The following is a 16,267-nucleotide window of genomic DNA, read 5'->3' as shown; positions in this document are numbered from 1 at the left end:
GTTATTTCCCTAAATATGAAGAAATTGGTTAAATGATATTGTAAAACTCTTAAGATGGGTTCTTAGCAAGTCTTTTTCGTCTTGTTTAAGTTTTACATAACTGAGAAATTAGAGTCGCTGTCAACTTTTCTGTCTAAAAACCCCAAGCTATAACCTCAATATCATTCAAGTGTACGTAATGACCACAACAAACATTTTGACACAATTAATTCCACCTCCGTTTGTGATTTGGTAAAAAAGTCAAATAAAACCACATTAAATTGTATATAGAGAAAATTAGTAAAATTTTATTGGTTTGGTGTATTTTTGGCACTTTCAATTTAAACCCCAATAACATTACAGGTTCTAAACACTAGTAGATTAAAAATGACACTGCCACTTTCCGCCATGAATTTGAATTATCTTGCTAAAAACGTAATTTAAAATACCAACGTCACATATTGTCAGCCAGGTTTATTTATTTAAAAAAGCAATGGCATACACTTGCTCCCTCAAAAAAAAATAAAAAGCCACAACTGCCTTCGCTATATTTTTGCTAAATTGTTTTAATTTAAAAAAAAACCCATTAAAATCCGGTTTGGAGCGTTTGACTAATACAACAATTCTGTTTCTTTATGTATTGACCGTCCAATATTCCATGATCTTTTGGCAGGAAACTGTTTTATTGATCACTGAATCTTTAACCGCCCATGACTTGGATAAGTACCTGAGAGATGCCTTCTGTTCCTGGGGTTGTATAGCTCTTTTCATGTTTGCTTTTGTGATGCATCCTGTCTTTCTTTTCTCTCTTTGCCTATTGTATTTGTCAAACATTAGGCTTTGAAGAAGCAGATACCACAGAACAAGCTAATCCTGCGTATGACACCAGCGCTAAAACACATTTCCTGGAGAAACCACCCCCTCTTCTTCCCACTCCTGCCAGAAATTCCTATGGAGGACAACCTAAACCCGCCTTGCTAGGTGATAGACCCTCAAGTGGTGGTGGTCTACTCCCCACGCCAGGTCAGTATGTCTTAAATTCCGAAGGGTCTCACTACTGCCTCATCAGTTGGAAGCATTGCCATGATGAAGCAAAGTCTGTAAATTAAATAACTCCGCTATAGCTCTAGATTACTTCATGATAGCAACCTGATTTTCTTGAGGTCTGGAGTTGAAGGCGATTTCAACTCCAGACCTCAAGTACCTCAGGTCATGTTTTTTTTTTTAAGGATTTGTTTAATCAATCACTAGTGAGTTAATCTATTTGACTGGATCAGTAGCTATCCCACCTCTTTCCACAGACAGAGAACATGACCTGTGGGAGGTACTTGAGGACTGGAGTTGAAAACCCATTTTCTTAAAGCACATGTATTCACGTGGCTGTAGTGCTGGTTCACTAAGGTCACTATGTCACTAAATACAAATCAGTACTACACGTGATTGCATTAGTACCTTCCTTTTCTGGGGGTTTGTAAAGTAGGTACGCCTAGTAATCGCCATGCTTTCTATCCGTGTTAAGGCTCATGTAATCCCATGGTGGTGTTAAAACTTGTAGCAGCTCCACATACGTTACAATTCTGTTTTTTGTATCTGTAATAGGGAATACATAAAACAGTTCCACATTCGTCATATCTACACTGCCTTTGTCGGACCCACGTTACTGAAAAAAAAAATCTTAACACCAAGCTGCTGTCTGTATAGGAGCTGGCCATTTTGCTGATATAAGAGAAAGAAAGAAAAGTTTTGCATTAATACATAAATAGTCTTAACCAAATATATTGGATGTGGCAGTAAAATGATTGAGACGCCAAATTTATAATAACATGATTTATAATACAGGTTGAGTCTCCCTATTCCAAAATTCTTGGGACCAGGGGTATTTTGGATAACGGAATATTCCGTATTTTGGAATATTTGCATATCATAATGAAATATCTTGGGAATGGGACCCCAATATACACATAGAATGCATTTATGTGTTATATACACTTTATACACACAGCCTGCAGGTAATTTTATACAATATTTTCAATAATTTTGTGGCTCAAGCAAAGTTTGTGTACATACATGAATTCATTTGTTTCATATGCACCTTATACACTCAGCCTGAAGGTAATTTTATAGAATATTTTTAATAATTTGTGCCTTAGACAAAGTTTTTGTACATTGAACCATCAAAAATCAATGGTTTCATTATCTCAGTCATGCCAAAATTATTCCGTATTTCGGAATATTTGGATATGGGAGACTCAACCTGTATATTAAAAAAGCAATACAGTATCATTAATATAGCAGCAATTTATATGATCAGAAATTACATATAAAACAATATGCGTTGGAAAAACTTATAAATTATAGCTCAGTGACCATAAACTCCACGTCCAAACCCTCGAAAAAATATCACAAATTGTCCACATTTGGAATCTTTACCATCAGCTCCTGGTGCTATTGGATATACGTACATTACTGGAGTTCCACCTTGCACGGGACTGCCTACACAAACAGCAACTTACAGGGCTGTCACGAAGCTGACTAAAGTACTGCCCGCAAAGCTGCCAGAACGAACAGACGCATAGTGTCACTTACACGCAGCGCTACCGCAGCTTGCCCGTGAGCCGCTGCAGTCTTTGGAGCCCTGTGTGTGTGGAGGATTCGATATATGCAGTCTGCCTGTGACGGGACTGGGTGAGATTCCAAAAATGGACAGACAATTTGTGATATATTTGTTTCCATCGAGGGTTTGGACGTGGAGTTTATGGTCACTGAACTATAACTGGTTTATACTTTTTTTTCCAAAGCATATTGTTTTATATGTAATTTCTGATCATATAAATTGCTGTTATATTAATGATACTGTATTGCTTTTTTAAAATATTATAAATCATGTTGTTATAAATTTGGCGTCTCAATCATTTTTCTGCCACAACCAATATATTTGGTCAAGACTATTTATGTATTAGCGTGAAACTTTCTTGTACTTGTAGCGACTTTTATTAGTAATATTGTGCTTACACAGGCTCATTTGTTTTGCTGCTATATATTTACAATTACAATACCTTCCTTTTAGCGCCTGCCTATTTTTTTTGTTTTCTTTAGTATTCATTGTGCTGATATAGCAAGAGAGCACCTGAAACGGAGCCAGTCAGAGCTAGTAATGTTCCCTGTTGCTTAGCAACAGTCTAGGGGAGGGAGACAGGAACTAAGCAGGGTCACGTCTGAGGCAGACAGTGTGTGAGAGAGAGCCTCCAACGAGCCCATGAAGATGCCCTGATGCAGATAAAGTAGCCAGGAAGTAGCTAGGGGAGGCATAGCTATCAGGAGTTTAATAAAAAAAACAAACAACCTTTGGAACACCATCAAATGATTTCCATTCGATGGTGGCAAACATCAGACCGCCACCATCAAATGATTAAAACACTACCATCGCCACAAAAACATTGATGGTTAGTAACCATCGGATTCCAATGTCCATCCCTACACTGAACCTGCAGACTCCGGCCACCACACCTCCACCGTGCAGTGCTCCCTCTCCAGCGTGATGTTTCCATTCAGCCACACGCCCTTGATGAACATGAGGCACCTCTGATGGATGTCAGCGCTGTTCTCTGACAGGCACCACAGCGAGGAAGCTCAACAGGAAGCCCAGGAAATACAGGGTACATTGTGCAAAGAGGACATTTCTCATCGCCATGTTCAGCTGCCAGGAAGGGGTGTGCATGGAGGCTGTGGAAATCTGCACGGGTGCCCCAGCCTCAGGGACATGCTGCTGCTTATGGTAGCAGCAATACAAATTAGAATCAAGTAACTGGGACTTAATGACTTTTGTTGTCCCACAATCCAGCTGCCTGAGACCAGCATCTTCGGTTGACTTAAACTGTGCACTCACCTGTGTTCTGGCCACACCTGATTCATTGACACTTAAGCCTCAAAGCTTTTTATTGGGCCCAGTACAGTAAAGGTGCTGACACACTAGGCAATTATACACGATTCGCCCGATTTCGACACATCGGAGTGACAAATCGTGTAAAATATGTCCAGTTCGTGAGTGTCCACTTACGATGCGCGTACCCGCTGGTCGTACATCATATCTTCAGATCTTGCCTGCTGCAGGTATAATCTGCCAATCTCTGACAGGATGCACTGGAGATAGTTAAGGATGCACGATAGATCGTTGACAAGATTGGACATTTTTTACACCAAATAGTATCCAGGACTGCCGGGGATAGTTCAAGGGAAATCGGACACGATATTGCATCGTGAGCACAACGCCTAGTGTGTAGGCACCTTAAGGCTGGGTAGCGATTTGAAGTTCCCGGTCAAATCAGAACTACAAATCGGGCATATCATTAAGTGTGTATGCCTGAATTGCGGACACCCGTGGTCGCATGCTATTCTTCTGTTTGGCTGTGCTGCAAGGTCAATCATATGCTATTGTGTACTATGCCACGCCTGCCTAATGCATCATGGCGTCTTACATTGCACCGTCGCCCCCAGCATCATGCAAGTTTGTATGCACTTGCCGATGCAGGGTCCCGTCGCACTTAAACGATATGTAGCCGGCTTAACTACATATGTTCCATTCGCTACACATAGGAGACACTGTAAATTCAGGGGATTATTTCTGTCTCCCCTTTGCCTTCTCTGTTATTTCCAGATTTGCTGCTGTGACTGCTCATCCAATGACTGAGTTTGATCATATTGCTTCTGCTAGGTGAAGTAATATTGCATTGTTGGTCTAACCATTGAACCATTATAAAAAATTAGTATTATCCATTACGGCATAGAGTGGTGGTGTAACTTGTTAATAAATCATACTTTTAATGTTTATTACAAAGAGAGGGAAATAAATATTATATTATTTTTAGAATCCTATAAAATGCTCTTTGGCAGCAGTCCTAATACAATTCTCCTTTGTCCTTGGAATTCTTAGCTCATCCTGCATTTGCAGTTGCTCCAATGTGAAAGCCAGCGAGCTGCAGTGTGTGTACTCAGCATCTGTCTAGTCCAGATGTTGGCAATCCTCTGTAGCAGCGAGATTTAAGCATTTTTGCTACCTGAGCACAGATTAGTTGATCAACTTATTTTACTGCACTAACTGTGTTGAAACAAAATCCTACATAACATCTGTCCTGCTAATGGTTAAGTCCTGTGATGAGTTAGTGGTCCCTTTAGAATTGCTATGGGTGGGCGGCAAAGTTTGATTAGCAGCCACAGGGGAGTCATTTAAATATGGAGGCTGAGCAGCTGGATGCCTGGGACCAGCATTAGAGATGCTATTAACTAATGTTACAGCAGATATTCTTATCAAATGTGTTTGATTGCATTTCCAAAGGTAAATTTCTAAAATTGTGTTTGCTAACAGGGTAGGACTGTCTCATAAGTATAAAATAACAGACCGACCACACAGAGAAAACATGGTAGGTGAAGCTCCCAGAGAGGGGATACCTAAATCCGCTGAATAGCAAATAGAATAGTGAAACTAGGAATCGCAGATAGAGCATGGTAACATTTACAGATGTGCAGGCTCGGATTAGTTTGGATTTTCCCGCCAAATTTGGATTTTCCCCGCCAAAAATCAGGTCTCGGAAAGAGGCAAAACGTCATCTTTCATGAACAAACATCATCCATGAAAGATGTTTTTCCATGAAAGATGACATTCTGCTTCTTTTCTGAGACCCGATTTTTGGCGGGAAAAAAATATGATCTGAATTTGGTGAGAAAATCTGAACTAATCCGAGCCTGCACGTCTCTAGTAAAAATATATTTAATACATAAGCATGGAAAGATTACAATTTCAATAAATAATCAGCACTGATGAATGAAACACATTATTATAAAACTATGAGTATATAAAAATAATTGCTAATAAAATGTGTGGATAGATAGATATAGAGAGAGAAGAATGAAGGATCTGCACTCAGGATAAGGATAATGTCTTTATTTAACAGTAGTAGAACAACATCAGTCCAGTCCTCCCCAATTGTCGTTTCATTCACTCTGTGAGTGAATTTCCTCAGAAGAATATAAAGAGCAGTTTGTCAAAGCCGCTGAGCAGAGTCGACCAATTTTTTTCCCCCCAACAATAGAAGTAAAAGCTAAACCAGGCCAGTGATCGTCAGCTGTGCCAAATCGCTCTTTAGTAAATCTACACCCTGGTGTTAAGAGCTTTATCCATAAGGAAGTTGGAAGCTAGATGAAGTATAATCACATCTGCAGTCATCATGTATTTGCATTCTGCCCCTTATAGGTAACTGTGAAATCATTTATGGCTGTTCTATAAAGTATTTTCAGAGGGAGCATCTCTTTCTCTTGATAGATATGTAGATATACATATGATATTGATGTTAAACCTATGTTTCTGTTTACATTTAGGTTTTATGAAGGCAGATCCCACAGAAGATGGCATCAGCGGCGTGTATGAAACCAATATAGCAAGCAGTGCTTTGTCAGATACACTGGCCAAGCCTCCACCACTACTTCCCACTCCAGGCAGGACTCCATTAATGTCAATTGGCAAACCTTCTCTTCTGCGTGACAGATCCTCCACTGGACTTCTCCCAACGCCAGGTCCGGTGTTTGGTTTCTCACAGGGTAAACTTTATAGGCTTATCCCACATATTGTCATATTTAATCACTTTGTGACTATGAATGTACTGTAACCCATGGCAACATAGGAATTTTCTTTCATATTCTGTATTTAAACTAAAGCTGGGTACACACTATACAATGTATCGTACGATATATTGTCCTGATGCGGATCAGAACGATATATTGTACACATTGTAAAGTGCATATACCTGATCAGTCGTTCCGGCCGTCGCTCATCGCATCGTTCCATCTGCTGTGTGTGCAAGTGTGTATGTTGTGCAAAATGTATTGTTACTTTACTTGCCGCATCACTGGGTTGAACCATAGTGTGTACCCAGTTTAAGTAGCAGTATGAGAGAATCAGATGTTATGCAAATGAGGCTGTGATTAAATAAGCCACACGGGTCTATTTACCAAGCCTTGGATGGAGATAAAGTGGACGGAGGTAAATTACCAGCCAATCGGCTCCTAATTGCCATGTTAGAGGCTGTGTTTAAAAAATGAGTTAGTAGCTTATTGGCTGGTACTGGTCTAATGTCAACTACCTAATTAGCTCAACTGTGAACATGCTTATTTTCTCTGCATTATGACGGTCGGTGTCCCTCCTTGTCCTCTGGGTTCACCAGCTGTGTGCATGGATAATAAATGATCACACTGTAAGGTGATGACCTCTGCCAGGATTTTTAACAGGTGGTTATGAAAAGTGGTTTATAAACGTCTACAGTTAAGGTGCCCATCCACTAGCAGACATGAAAATGACTGCACGATTACGACATTGTGATCGTGCAGTCGTTTGTCAGTCTGTGATGAGCTTGCACTGAAGGAGCAGTCTTTCAGTGCAGGCTCGTCAATCATCTGCAGACATGCTCAACCTGACGTTATCAGGTTGACCAGCATGTTTGCACGATGATAGATGTCTAAACGACCAGCAGGCACGCGCATCGCTGGTCCTTTTGGACATTTTTGCAAACAATTGAAAGATCGTTATCGTTCAATCACTCAACTTAATCGTCTAGTGGATGGGCACCTTAACATAAATCCTTGTTATAACACTTAAGTAGCAAATCTCTCCCACTCAGACCACCTTTATAATATGTGTGTGCAAAGCACATAGGAAGCATTTAGTGTGGTATTTTCCAAACAGGTTGACTTCTTGTCTAGGAAATCCAGATTTTTAACGTGTGAATTATTACTTCTATACTTGGTCCTCCTCTCTCCATTGGAAACTCTGTGTTTAAAGGGCCGCTGAGCCTAAAATTAAAATTTCATGTGCAAAAGCTACATCACATATGGATCAGCGTGATGAAGACTGTTCTCTGCAATCAGCCAGACTTGGGTAAAAGAGGTTTGATGAAGGGTCTTTCACTTCATTACCGCTAGGGAGATTGCTGGTTTTATGGAAATTTCTCCCTTCACAATACAACTTTACCTCCAACGTGTACATGATTATATGTTAATGTTATTTGTTTGGGGTTTGGTGAAACTTTTTTTTATTGCTATTACAACTATTTATTTATTTTCTTTAGCAATCTGTGGAATGCATCACCAGTCATTGCACTATAGGCATCCATTCCTTTTAAAGCAAATTACTGACTATATATTTATTTATTTGTATTTTTTTATGGGTTTCCCACTTCAAATTTAGATTTGTTTTTTTCTCCTCTTATATTCTCACACTGCATTAGAACCTTGTGTAGATTAACTTTTTGTTTATGGCTTTACGTGTTACCATTTATTAATTATACAGTGTAATTATTGACCAGCAATTCTGATTCAGGTTTTCCGTCATATGTCTTGAATATTGGGTTATTTGTTTTCTAGTATGTTGAAGCTATACTGCTGTTACATAGAAAATCTAATTCTAATTAAAAAAAGGTCATATCCCTCCATTCTCCCTTGTTGTCTAGGCATCTCTACTCCCAAAGGCAAACCTCCGCCTCTCCTGGCAATGCCACCTAAAAGACCACCACTCCTTGGCTTCTCACCACATCCACCTCCTAAACGCCCATTGCTAGGCGAAAAACCTGGTCTTCTCCCAACCCCGGGTAAGTATTATTTTTAGGTTTTCTTTCTACATGCCCCTCACTAAATATTTTATTCAGTGTGTGGTGCTGTTATCCAGAATGCCTGTTATTGTAGACATCGTCGTTCTGTTTTGTACACACCATATAGATAACTACGTTAACACATCGACACAGACAAGTATAGATTATCCACAATTAATTTAAGGCAATTTTAGTTATTATGGAAGACTCTGGCAGGTTACTTACTGACCGGAGCTGTTCTATGCAGAATGGTCATGGATCCACTGCAGCATTTGATATGCTGTGTCACTTGTGTTTAAAATGGATCTTTAATGTCAAGTCAAACCCTAGAGTGTATAAGGTTTATAGGGTAACTGTTTTGCAGAGATCTGTAACATTACTGTGATTTTACACCTCTATGAAATGTTAGTAAATAAGCCCTACTGTCTCTGTCTACCTTCCTTCTTTTCACCATCTTGTCTGTGCTTCCTCTCTGTGACTGCAGTCATAGCTTTATCTAAAAATGATCCTGTTCTGAGAAGCTCTAAGAACGATTACTTTCATATTTGTGAATGTTCTAGTAGATGTTCATAGCTCTTTTATATGAGCAAGCCTATAGTCCAGGTTTTAGTAGGTTTATTAGTTTAATAATCCTAAACCGAGCTACACAGAAAACAATACAAAGGTAATGAAAGAGTGCTCTGTACATAATATATCTGAACAGTGACTAGCAATACAGGGGTGCATATTTAGGTAAATTAGTGTGTTTGTATAATAGTGTGCAGTCTTTTTTTTTTTTCTTAAGTCTTCACTTCCCTATGATATTTTATTATGGTACACGTTCTAGCTGGCACTATTGAGCATTGCCTTGAATACCAATAGCAGTAGCTGATAAATTATTAAGAACTTTAAGGCCGGAAGCAGGGCCTCGTGCTGCACTTTCCATAACCCCAGTGATCTAATTTAGTTTTTGGTAAAATAAAATGGGAAGATTATTGCTGTTGTCTAGGAAAACATGCCATGCCGTTATGATAACATTTTGTTTTCTGTGTCCTCTCCTGACAGCTCTTTCTACAAACGCGACTTCACACCTCTGGTTGGCTAAACCGAAACCTTTGCTGAAATAAGGACAGGAGTGCCCCTCCTGCCAGTGTCTATTGTATACCCAATCGTACTTGTATTTCAGTATTAGAGCAGTGCCGCAGAGTCGTGATATTTGTAAAGTCCCCTACATTCCTACAGGATCATTTTTTTTTTTTATGGTATAAAACTTTACGGTTCCTCCCTACCTTGTTTCAGTTTGGGAAGCAGCAGATTAACTTAAAGTGCAATGCTGGACCATCTGGCAACAAGGGCAAAAAAAACCCCCACATTTGTTTGTTTTGTTTATATATTTTTTGTCATTATCTTTTTCTCGGGAGAGAATAAAAGTTTTGTTTTACATAGTTTGTTGTTGAATCACTTTTTCTGGACAATGATTTGAATGGAGGATGTATTGTTTTGAAATGAAACAAATTCTGGTCAGGAAAGAAATGTCGGGGAACTAAAATATGTAATGAAGTTGATACCCTTTATCGTAGCTCCCAACCCTGCGGCATGGAGAATCTGGAAAAAATAAGCCCCACCCCAGTCTGCTTAAACCCTCCCAGATCCTTCCCAAAATGCCCACTCTGCTACTTTCCTTGCAAACTCCGCCTCTTTCGAGAACTGTGGATGGGACAGTTGGGAGGTACGCTTTGCTGCATTGGCAGATTTCACCTGCAGGCTTTCAAGAAAACGATATATCCGATTGTTCTCCATTTGAAAGCTTACTATTTAAGGGGTCTTTGTCTATATAAACCCTGGAGAGCGAGAAAGTGGACGTGAGATAAAGTACCAATCAATCCGCTCCTGTCATTTTTCAAACAGATCCTGTAAAGTGACAGTTAGGAGCTGATTGATTGGTACTTTATCTCTGTCCACTTGATCTCTCTCCAAGACATAGACCCCTAAATTTGTTAATTTTTCTATCATCAGCACAATATTTCTGATTTTATTTGCAGTTGGTTTGAAGCTTTTATTACTATGATCTAGTTTTGTGGATAATCACTGAACCCAGCAGCTTAGTCCATTTGTGTCCTCATCACCCTGACAATCATCTCTGCAGGAAGACACAAAGGATCTTGAACGACATCGGACTGGGCTATGCAAGACCCGCCATGTTGAATAAATCATTTTATGTTACACATATATTTTATAATAAATATACACTGTACTTTGGATTTATTGAACTTGTTTGGTTAATAATTTGATATCAGAGAGCAATAAAGTCACTTTTTCCCATGCAATTCTTGTTTTACACCTACTATAGGAACCCCCTTAGGTTCTTGAGTGACTTGTCAGGTGAAACCTATGGTGATCCCCTTTCTCTGCCAAGTAATGTGTGTCCAATTTGGATAAGCAGGCTTAACTGTCTGAGATACAGAGGTAGATACAGGTTTTGAAAGAGCAATGTGTAGGATAAAAAGAATTAATCCATCAAGTTCAACTTCCCAAAAATCATTTTGATGTTATCACGGAGAAAGACGAACCAAATGCCCAGTGTGACAGTCACCAACTTAGCCTCACAGGAAAAGAAACATTTCTTCCTGACCCGAACTATGAAATGGAAAAAAGATTGCTTTATACCTATAATGTATATTTTTTTTAATACATGAGTGAATTGCCTCTCGCCACCTCCTGCAGCAAAGAATTCCAGTTTAGCCACCTGTGAAATAGAGATCCTTCTCTGGAGATCGTGATACCTTCTTACTTTTGAAACTAATGGCCCCTTGTCCTCTGCACGGTACTTGGTACAAAGCTCATTTCACATATCATTGTATTGATCTCCTTTTGAGATGTATATATTCTAAAGGGGATGCGATCATAATGCTGACAGAATGCCGCGCCGGAATCCTGACACCTGTCAGAATCCAGATGCCGGCATCCTGACGCTAAATACTGTGGTTAGGGGGACGGTTAGAATGCAAAGTTGCGGGCCATGCGAGAAGTCACTCTCATACTCCGCTGGGCAGAAAGGCACGCTGTCTACATTATTCATTCCAGGTGTAGACAACTGGGAAGCGGATTACCTCAGTCGCCAGGATCTACATGCAGGGTAATGGGCTGGTTCGTCATTTATGCACGCCCCAAATAGATCTCATGGCGTCCAGACACAACCATCAACTTCCTCGTTATTGCTCCCGTACTCTGGATTCAGCAGCGATGTCAGTGGATACACTGACATCTAGGTGGCATTTCCAGTTTTATCTGTTTCTGCCTTTTCCCCTTCTCCCTTGGGTGCTCAAAAGCGTCAAGGGGGAGAGGGCCATTGTCTGTCAGTACTCCAACCTGCGGAATCTCTTCACGGACGATCCTTGGCCTCTTTCACATGCGGCCGGGCCTCCTTCAACAGGGTCCATTCCATTACCCTACCTTACAGGGACTGCGTTTGATGGCGTGGATGTTGAAGCCACGCTGTTGAGGCGTAAAGGCATTCCACGGGCAGTTATCCCTGCAATGCTTCATGCCAGGAAACCACTGGGCGCAGGGACTCCATCTTGAACCTGTAAAATGCTAAATGAAGATTCAACGACTTTAGTTTCAGAATTCAATCCGTCCGGTTTCGGAACCACAAAAATAATTGAATAGAAGCCTTTGCGCTGGTAAGGCACTAGAACCTCTGAATCCAGGTGCCTGGCGATAGCTTTACAGCAAGCTATTGCCAGGCACCTGGATTAAGAGGTTCTTTCCAGCTGAGACTGGGAGGCCGGTCGTGAAGAAATGAGTATGAAATGCAAAATCTATCCGGTAACCTTGAGACCAGATTTTGAACCCAGGCGTCTTGAGCATATCTGTATCCATACATCCTTCAATCGGGAAAGACGGGCTCCCACCATGGGGGCCCCAAGGTGGGAAGGCAGCCCGTCATGCCACTGGCTTGTCGGGGCAGGCTTAGGGTGCTAATGATGGGAGGAAGCACTTCCTCTTCCCCATGCTCTAGATGCGGAGGAGGCAACTCTTGCGCAACCTCTTAATTTAGTGGGGATGTGGAAGGTACGGAAGGAAGTTCCTGAATAAGACCTCTGTGGTATAGGAGCCGAAGTAGAGGATGATGACAGAAAAGTGGACTTGCCGTCTGATCCACTTGTCCAATTCTGGACCACACAGAATATCTCTGAAGAGTGGTAACACCTGCACTGCCTCTTGGACTCAGCCTGCCAGAGGGCTCTGCGAGCAGCAACGGCCGACATCCGTGAGCCAAGCAAACCAACATCCCTGGGTGCCTCCCCTAGGTAAATGGCTGACTCTCTGATGTGTTCCACTAAGATGAGTTTTGACTGCGGTGTTCCAGAACGCAAGTGCTTGGCTAATTCCTCGGCCCACCGTTCTGTTGCCTTTTTGACCAAAGAGCCTACTAATGTAGGGTGAAGAAGCACCCCAGCTACACAGTATAAATGGATCTTAAAGTTGTTTCCAACTTACGTTCAGAAGATTCCTTCAAGGAAGTTACCTCTGAAACTGGTAGGGTAGTTTTCTTAGTGAGTCGGGGAAACCGAAGAATCCATCGGACGCTATTTTCTGCCGAAAAAGGGTTGGTGGACAGAAGACGCTTAGATATCTAGAAGTTCTTGTCCGGATGCTTCCAAGCAACAGCCAGTTGATCGTCGAGCTCCTGGGAAATGGGGAAAGTAACAGAAGACTTTAGTTGCTTTCCAAATAGAGACGTCTGAGCCGGAGACTCCGTGTCAATTACCTTAAGTATCTACAGTACGGCGAGAATAAGGGCCTACATCCGCCTCCTGAGGATCCTCCACCAGGAGCAGCTCCTCCTCCTGAGTCCTGTAGGAACTGTCCTTCCTCCAGTAGAGAAAAAGATGCTCTTCTGACTCATCTGACTGCAAAATCGGTGGCATAGCTCTCTTTCTGGGCGGCATCTGTGGTGGTGCCCCCTGAACCTGTGAGGAAGAACCCACCACCTGTACCAAACACTCTCCATAGACCGGGCTAAGGCTTGAACCAAGGCTGGCTCAGATGTCTGCCAGGTTGGTAAGGACCCAGAACTTATATCTGACATGACTCCAGTTAAAGTGGAGATCCAAGGATGAGAGGGGTCCTGGACTGGGGTAGCCCCCACATGAGCAGGTTCCCCTGAGTCATAAGAAACACGTAGCAGAGCCCCCCTCAGAGTGAGCCTGAGCTGCACTTTTTACAGGCATAAAGCTTCTGTGAAGCCTTAGAAGCTGCTCTCTTGCCAGTCATACTGATGAAAAGACAGGGGACAGAAAATACAGCAATATCTCAACACAGGAAAGGGAGCTAGAATGACAGGAAAGGGAGACACAGCAATAGAGTGGGAGCAGGGGCGTATCTATAATGGGTGCAGGGTGTGTACAGCACCCTGCACTCATTTTGCTGCAGTAAAGCATGTACCAGCACTAGGATCCAGTATGGGATCCCAGTGCTGGAACAGCAGCTGCATTGTGTTGAGATCGGCAGTGCTGGGACGGAGCCAGGAGCATCGCGTCCTGGCCTCCTATCAAGTAAATGGGCAGTCTTCTGAATCTAGTGGCGACCGCGAGCCAATCACGGCTCGAAGCGCGCCAGCCACTGAGAAGCTGCCAAGTAGTAATTTCTCATTAGCTCTCGACCGGCACCAGAATTAAGAAGCTGCCCCTTCACCAAAAGCCGCTGGCGTTCCCCACCGTTGTGGATCCTTGTATGACCACTCTGCTCCTGAACCAGCTCTGGGATGCAGAATAACGCAGACGCTGCTGTGTTCGTCGTGGAGACCATGAAGGACAGTCCTCAGGTCAGGAAGGGGATGTATTGTGCTGGGGGAGGGGGGGATTTAAATTTGTATACCCCCACCGCTTAACTCCCACATTCAGCACAGCTTTACTGTCCCTAGTGCTGCTCTGCAGAGGAGGGGAGTCTGCACACGGCCCCCCTCCTTTCTCAAACCGCCCCTGAGAGGGAGTGTCACAATTTCCCCTCAATAAGAGCTCACCCAGCAGACCCCCACCGGTAAACTCACTGTCCCTGCAAAAGCTGGACAGGCTGCTGCAGTTTCTGGTGCTACTACTGAGAAGGGTTTTGGAATGCTGCTGGAGTTAGGAGCGATATGTTCCCGCTGTAGGACAGGGTGTCTGCATGCAGATCCGTGCCTTATGTCTGCAGAACGCGCTGATTGCTGCTGCCTTGCCAGAGGAAGCGGGAAAAGGATGCGGGAAGATGCTCCTTCCTCAGAGGAAAAAGTCCCACCCTCCATGCAGAGAAGATGCTCCGCCCCCCTGCACTGCTGCTCCTCAGCGTTGTGCTCCGCCTTGCACAGCGCTGTGTGTGACTCACCGCTAAGCAGCCGAAACCCCTGCTAGAAGGGAGGCTGGAATACTCACTGCGGCGGCGGGTCCCCTGTAATACAACAGCCTGACAAGCTGTACAGTGGCCAGGAACCCAGATGCCAGCCTCAGGAAGCAGCAGTGGGTTTCTCCCGGCGGCTCCCATGTTGCAGGCAGACGGGCTAATGCTGTCTGCCTGTCCTCTATTATAGAAAAAAAAAAAAACTTAAGAAATGAAAGAAATAAACTGGAGCAATTGCCCAGGGTACCGGCTTCCTTAGGCACAATTCTAAAATTGGAGATAAGAGGGGGAGGAGCAAGTCACATTTTATTTTATATATATATAATTCATAATTTAAAATTTTTATTTTTTATTTTAAAGCACCGGTTCCATTCAACACCCGTCTATACCCCACAGTCTTAGCTTCGGTAGCCCCTGCTGGATGAAGGAGAAATACCGTTATACACCTTGTCTGTGGCAGCAGCATCCACATGAATGGCAGAACCCAAGATTTCCCAGCAGAACATTGCCTAGAGCATCACACTGCCTCCGCCGGCTTCCTTCCCATACTGCATCTTAATGCCATGTCTTCCCCAAATAAACAGATGCACATGCATCAGGCCATCCAAATGATGTAAAAGAAAAAAAAAAATCATTCATCAGACCAGACTACCTTTTTCCACTACCTTTTGCTCATGTGCCCAGTGTAGTTGCTTTTGACAGTGGACAGTGGCCTTTGCTCCCCATGTGCATCAATGAGCCTTGGGTGCCTATGACCTTGTAAAAGGTTCACCAGTTGTCCGTCCTTGGACCACTTTTTTTTTAGGTACTAACCACTCCATACCTGTCATTTTAGAGATGCTCTAACCCAGCTGTGTAGTCATCACAATTTGTCCCTTGTCAAAGTCGCTCAGATCCTTACGCTTGCCCATTTTTCCTGCTTCCAACACATCAACTTCAAGAGCTGAGTGTTCACTTGCTGTCTAATATATCCCATCCCTGGACAGGTGCCATTGTAACAAGATAAGCAGTTCGTCATTCAATGGTTAATCTGTGTTTAAATATGTATACATGTATGTTTAATATATATATATATATATATATATATATATACACAATCCAAGGTGCGGCACTCTTGTTATAAATAATACACATCAAGTCATCAGGATGTAACGTTTCGGTTTATCACCGTCTTCAGAACATAAGAAGCAAATACAGACATCTTACCTTTATAAACATCACCCAAGTGAACGCCGTGCAGCCAAAAACGGGACCCAGCACCCGATCAGCAGACGCCGGCTAGTGACGTCATCACG

At 42.4% G+C, this 16,267-nt stretch overlaps 1 protein-coding gene across 3 annotated transcripts in view; it reads left to right on the top strand.

The window, feature by feature from the left end:
* LOC148524669 (uncharacterized) overlaps positions 1–10,036 on the top strand; it is a 60,146-nt gene extending 50,110 nt beyond the window's left edge. For all 3 annotated transcript variants that reach the window (XM_088471883.1, XM_088471882.1, XM_088471884.1), the window contains exons 9-12: positions 817–1,002; positions 6,352–6,570; positions 8,475–8,612; positions 9,657–10,036. In XM_088471883.1, the coding sequence (XP_088328009.1) occupies positions 817–1,002; positions 6,352–6,570; positions 8,475–8,612; positions 9,657–9,718 (605 nt within the window). In that variant the 3' untranslated portion in view covers positions 9,719–10,036. The remainder of the gene's footprint in view (positions 1–816; positions 1,003–6,351; positions 6,571–8,474; positions 8,613–9,656) is intronic.
* Positions 10,037–16,267: the final 6,231 nt, after the last annotated feature.

This window comes from Taudactylus pleione, unplaced genomic scaffold, assembly GCF_031769625.1.
Source record: "Taudactylus pleione unplaced genomic scaffold, aTauple2 ptg000117l, whole genome shotgun sequence".
Classification (NCBI taxonomy): domain Eukaryota; kingdom Metazoa; phylum Chordata; class Amphibia; order Anura; family Myobatrachidae; genus Taudactylus; species Taudactylus pleione.
The sequence above is the reverse complement of the archived record's forward strand: the minus strand, read 5'-3'. Positions and strand labels throughout refer to the sequence as shown.